General features: G+C 33.7%; 1 protein-coding gene across 1 annotated transcript in view; it reads right to left on the bottom strand.

Annotated features, from left to right (window-relative positions):
* Positions 1–355: 355 nt before the first annotated feature.
* GPR180 (G protein-coupled receptor 180) overlaps positions 356–6,000 on the bottom strand; it is a 31,056-nt gene continuing 25,411 nt past the window's right edge. The window contains exons 7-9 of the mRNA XM_008156483.3: positions 5,126–5,317; positions 2,740–2,817; positions 356–1,684 (exon numbers count right to left, since the gene is read on the bottom strand). Of these exons, the coding sequence (XP_008154705.1) occupies positions 1,526–1,684; positions 2,740–2,817; positions 5,126–5,317 (429 nt within the window). The 3' untranslated portion in view covers positions 356–1,525. The remainder of the gene's footprint in view (positions 1,685–2,739; positions 2,818–5,125; positions 5,318–6,000) is intronic.

The following is a 6,000-nucleotide window of genomic DNA, read 5'->3' as shown; positions in this document are numbered from 1 at the left end:
TACATTATTTTAACTATTTAACTAAAAAGTTTAATTACCAGATCAGTGCACCATTTTTTTTTTTATCCTCACTGGAGGATATGTTTGTTTGTTTATGTTTTAGAGAGAGAGGAAGTGGGGGGGGGGGGGGGGGCGGAGGGAGAGAAACATCAGCTGGAGATCAAAACCAAAACCTTTTTGGCAATATTGGACTACACTCCAACCAACTGAGCCACCTGGCCATGGCAAGTGTACCAGTTCTTGCTTAAACATGTAATACCTTTGAAAGTAGATTAAAATAATCTTTAAAAATAAGCCAGAGGTAAAAATGAACAGACCTGAACAGCTTGACAGAAATGGAATAATTTCCAATCAGTGACCATTAATGGGCATATTCATTTTATATAGCAGGTTTTAACAACCATTTAACAATTCTTTAAACAGGCACTTGATAGAGTACTTTTTAGCTATCATATTCAATATAGAGGCATCATAGACACACAAAAAAATATTGCTTTATTACTAAGGATTCAAGATGGCAACTACTTAGATTCCATTGCCAATATGGATTATAACAAATCCAGTGAGTATTTTGTTTTTCAATTATTCATAGAAAATTTAATCCTGATTAAGTATCCTTGGGCAGGAATTATTAGGTAGTTGATGACTGAAACCAACATTTATGTGAAATGCTTCTGTTAATTTAATCTGTGTATATGGCTTAATTATAATTGGGGATTCAATGTAAGAGAAATGAATTATATCAGGATTAAAATTAGTACGATATAACACAGTATTTTTTCCTTCTTTCTTTTTTAACATGTAAAACTACTTGTCCCTTTATCTAAAAGCTCAGGTTTTAAAAACCTTTATCGTTAAAACACATGTAATGTATCTAATTTTATTTTCATAAACTGTCCAAAACTCTTTGCTAATCAAACTAAAACTGTAATTAGAGCAAAATGATAGAAGGAAACGGAGAAAACCCCCACCCACAAATAAACAAAAGCTTATTCATTTAACTATGAATATACTTTATATTTATTTTCTGAATTTTACTTTCAATTCCTTTAAACTCCAACATGAAATGCATTTCCTTTAAAGCATAAAAAAGAAGTTTTTAATCAGTATACTACACTGATTTCATAAGTGGACTTAGTTCAGATATGTATAAGCAAGTAATCATTTAACTGATTACTTTTTATAAGACTATTAAACCTGAGTTAACTATTGACATAAAATGAGGCATTAAAAAGTGGTGAATCTCTTACCAAAATATCATATAATTCTTTCCCATCTTTATTTCCACATGGAAATCACATAAATCACCTTATAACAATACTCTTCAAAGTTTAAGTATTTTTTAAAACATTTCATTTATTTCCTTTTTCAGTTTTGGTACTGCTTAAATGCAGTTGTATAAATAACATGCTCTGCTTTCTATGTTCAATTTTTCATACCAAAAGTATGAAAAAAAAGTCAGTGTATTTGGATCCTTATTGCACTCTGTTTAATCAATTCACTTTTCCTTTAAGAAAATCAAGTATCAGAAGTGAGGCCGACTTTTGTGTCCAGAGGATATGGTCAGTGGTAGTGTTACTGAGGAGAGTGAAGAAACTTCCCAGTACAGACTGTGGGACAGAAAGAGTCTGTAGAGAATAACCATGGAAACAGACTGGCAAAGGATAACACCTATTGTAATAACCTGAAAAGAACAGAAAGAGAATGCTTTTACTGCATGCAAAAACAGAGAATTCAATTTATCACAAACCTATATGTACTTTACATATACATATAGGATATTGCAAAAGTAGGTTTACAGTTGTTCATATGGAAAATAACACAATCATTAATAAATAATATAATAAAACCTATGCTTTGTGTACTCACAACTGTAAACCTATTTTGCCCCACCCTGTAATATGTACACACACTATCCTTCATCTCTCCATGGGTACATTTTATCAAATTCATTTTCAATAGGAAAATATGACTAATGTTCAGACCTGTAACTGTTCAAAGGTTAAATTCCTTTAACATTTTATAGACACTAAAATAAGACAGAAAAGAATAATATGCTATGCCATTCTCTCCTTATGGTGCATGCACTACAGAAAGTAATGAGAAAAACCAGGCTCCTGGCTAATCTAGTAATGGGAATAAAACATGCCCCGGAGTCCTTTCAAAAATCCTCAAGTTGCTTCTCTATTTTTGTAGACTCCCTTCCTATCTACTTACTCTTTGTAAATACCTTAGACTCAAGACACATTTGTGAGTTCAAGCATATACTGCACTGCTTGTGAAGGGCTCTGGCAGAACTCCACTTTGAAATGATGGAGCTGTTCACCTAACAAGGTAGGTATCAACACAATCAAAATGTGGCGTACCTGAACGTGGCACTCCAGTCCACAGTCTGTTCAAGCAACTCGATTGATTTTTATAAATCTATCTTGATTTTTACTATTACACAGCAAAAAAGTTTGTCATTTTTCTTAACAAAGATGTGTTATGAATCCTCTAATTTATGCACGGCACTATGAAATAGGTTATAATATGCATAACAAAGCTATTTTCCATCATTTTGTTTACAAACTAAATTTAAAATTTTGTCTTTTATATTTTAAACTTCTAAATTATACCCTCACCAGTTCAGAATTTTGTTTCAAAGTTTTATTTTGAAGAGCTCAAGAAGCCTCTGAAAGGATAAACAGGCCCAATAAAAATTACCAAAAACTATTTTGCTCATATATACTTACTTACCTTATCTCTTTGGTAGTCATTAAACATGAAAGATATGCATGCAAGAACTGGGTGGCATAAAAACCACAAGACACAGCCCTGAAACAAATGAAAAGTCAAGTAAGTGCAGCTATGTCGTTATTTTCAGAATGTACCAGATGAAACACAGTAGGCATATTTAAGAGGTCTTGATTGATATAGGACTTTAGAGAATTTGCAATAAAAATGTAGAAATAAATTTTCTGTTGCTACTCTGTTTCTAATCAAATTTTCTAGAGTATTTAAAATCTTAAATCTACATTTGGACATTTTGATACACTATGAATACATTAAGTAACAAATTAGTAATTGAGAAAAACCAGTGTACAAATTATAATATTTCTGTAAAAAAATAAGAATGTATATTCATATTTTTAAAAATATATTTGTATTGATTTCAGAGAGTAAGGGAGAAGGAGAGAGAGATAGAAACATCAATGATGAGAGAGAATCATTGATCGGCTGCCTCCTGCACATCCCACACTGAGGGATCGAGCCCGCAACCCAGGCGTGTGCCTTGACCAGAAATCAAACTGTGACCTCCAGGTTTATAGGTTGATGCTAAACCACTGAGCCACACCGGCGAGGCTGTACAGTCATATTTGTATGACTGTACACACACACACACACACACACACACACACACACACACAGAAATTGTGAAAGAATACACAAAAAAGTGACTGATGGTTGTTACCTGTTTGAGGGTGTTAGTACAAAAGAGAGTGGAACTGGGCAAGTAAGAATGGGAAGCTTTTTAACATTATACTTTTCAAAGATCTCTTTTCTATTTTTCCCAAAACCTTGGCAACATATTCTCTTTTCCAAAATTAAATTTGAAATAAAATAATTTAATAAATAATAGTTGTTGAGATGCTTAGTATATTGAAAATAAGGAAAAAAATATGTAGAAAAACGTGATTACTATGCTACCATTTATATAAAATGGAGGGAAAAACATACAATTATATATTAAAAATTCTCTGGGAGGATAAATTAAAACAGCAGTGATTATATGAGGTGATAATTGAGTGGATGGAAGACAGCGAAGAAACATGTTTTGCTACTCTTTAAATACTTTTGAATGTTTGAACCCATTCAAAAAGTTAAATTATAATATATAAAAATAAATGTTTAGGTTCAATGAAAGAGTTTGATATTGTTTTAAACATAAAACAAAGAATAAATTTAGTTTTTAAACATCTTAAATACATAACCACTTTCCAAACAATAAGCACTGCTTTCCCTGTAAAAATTTGGAAGTGAAATGGCCTTTCCTCGCCTGTTTAGTGCTCAGAGCCTGAAGGTGTTTCTGGGCTGCAGCCGCTTTAAACTGTGCACCAGGAATAAAGGAGTCTGGCCCTTCTTCCCCCGCGGCCTCTGACGCCTCAGAGATTTCTGTGGAGCAGGGTGGCTGGGGAACAACTCATCAGAGTGCTATTAAAGTTGCCAAGATGAAGGAATATGGATTCTTTCAATCTGACAGGAAAACATAACCTTCTACAGAGGAAGGCTTGCAGAGTCACTGCCCAACCTCTCTCCTGGTCTTCCCCTTTATTAGGTGGGTATAGAAAAAAATTAAATTTGCTTTTAGATCTCACTATCCTATGAAGGGCAGTGGGGGGAATAAAGTGAACATCTCATGTGGAGGCAGTGAAATGGCTAAAACATAATATGGACTCAGCTTCCTGTTCCATCTGCTTATGCCAATGGATAGCTCCTCACACTTTGTTTTAAATCACTGCACAATTCTGAGTAACAGTATCTAGTAATAGTCAATTAGTAACTGTTTTTTGAGAAATGTAAACTGTATTCTAATTTAAAATTTTTTTTTAAATTCTGATACTACAGAAAAATGCCAACTCCCTATTGGTTAAGAAATCATGAACCAGACAAAAATGACCTGCCAAAAAGTACATGGAAACCACTGTTCTACAGGTTCTATAAAATAAGGATAGTATCATCCACATGTCACAGGTTGTGAAGATTAAATAAGTTGAAACACATGAAGGGCTTACAGTTGTGCCTGGCACATAATAAAAGTTTAAGGAGTGTTGGCATGTAGTTGCCTATATATTTCCTAAAGAAAGCAGAACAGTCCTAACCGGTTTGGCTCAGTGGATAGAGCATCGGCCTGCAGACTGAGAGGTCCCAGGTTCGATTCCCGTCAAGGGCATGTACCTGGGTTGTGGGCACATCCCCAGTAGGAGGTGTGCAGGATGCAGCTGGTCGATGTTTCTCTCTCATCGATGTTTCTAACTCTCCCTCTCCCTTCCTCTCTGTAAAAAATCAATAAAATATATTTAAAAAAAAAAAGAAAGCAGAACAAAGCTGATAATTAGAAGCCATTTTCTAACCAAACCCATACTTTGGCGAAAGTGATGTAGAACTCTCTTTTCAGGGTACTCCTCTCCACTGTGATGATCTGGTAGAGTCCACAGCCTAATGACAATGCCAGGCAAATTCTTAAAATGATTAGCAGGATCCCTGCTAAGTTGTGGTGTGAATAATAGCTGTGAGGACTGGTCTCTCCAAACTGTTCCCAAAGTAGCAAAATACTCTGGAAAAAAAAAAAACATTTTGAGAAAAAAATCATATCTGCTTACAATAAAGTACTTTTCAACTATTTTAAACATCCATTTAAACACACCTACATTCCTAAGAGGTTCTAAGATTTATCAGACTATAAAGTTGTCAGTTAATAAAGCACAGGCAGTCTTTTCCTTGCTGATACCCTAAGCTAGAGAAAATGGATTACCAAATGAGACCACATACTAAAGATAAAAAATGCTATTTCTATCATGGCTCAAGTAAGATATCTGTAAGGATAAAAATAAGTTGAAATGATTAAGAGAATAAATATAAACTTTTTTCCAAATTCATCTTTTTCTTCAACACCGTATTCAAAATCAAACTGTCCTGCTTTCAAGATAGTCCTGCATTCTCAGGATAACTTTCAAATATCTCAGTATTTTTTGTAATCCAGAAATAAACAAGTTAGAATTGCTGATTCAGATTTTACTCATTTTCTATGGTAACCTTGGTGGTTAAAGGAGAATATATTTTTAATATTCATTATAAGCACCAAGAGCACAGTTACTTATCCTTACTTCTTTTTCTCCCATATTGTTACTGTAAAAGTAAAAAGCTCAGCAAGTTCCTTATCAAGTTGTTCTGTTTATTGCTATTCAGTAGAAATCTGTGTTCATATTCCTTCCATCTTTACCAAACATCAATTACTTA

This window comes from Eptesicus fuscus, chromosome 8 (genome assembly GCF_027574615.1).
Source record: "Eptesicus fuscus isolate TK198812 chromosome 8, DD_ASM_mEF_20220401, whole genome shotgun sequence".
Taxonomy (NCBI): Eukaryota; Metazoa; Chordata; class Mammalia; order Chiroptera; family Vespertilionidae; genus Eptesicus; species Eptesicus fuscus.
Note: the sequence above shows the minus strand (reverse complement) of the source record. Positions and strands in the feature narration are given on the sequence as shown.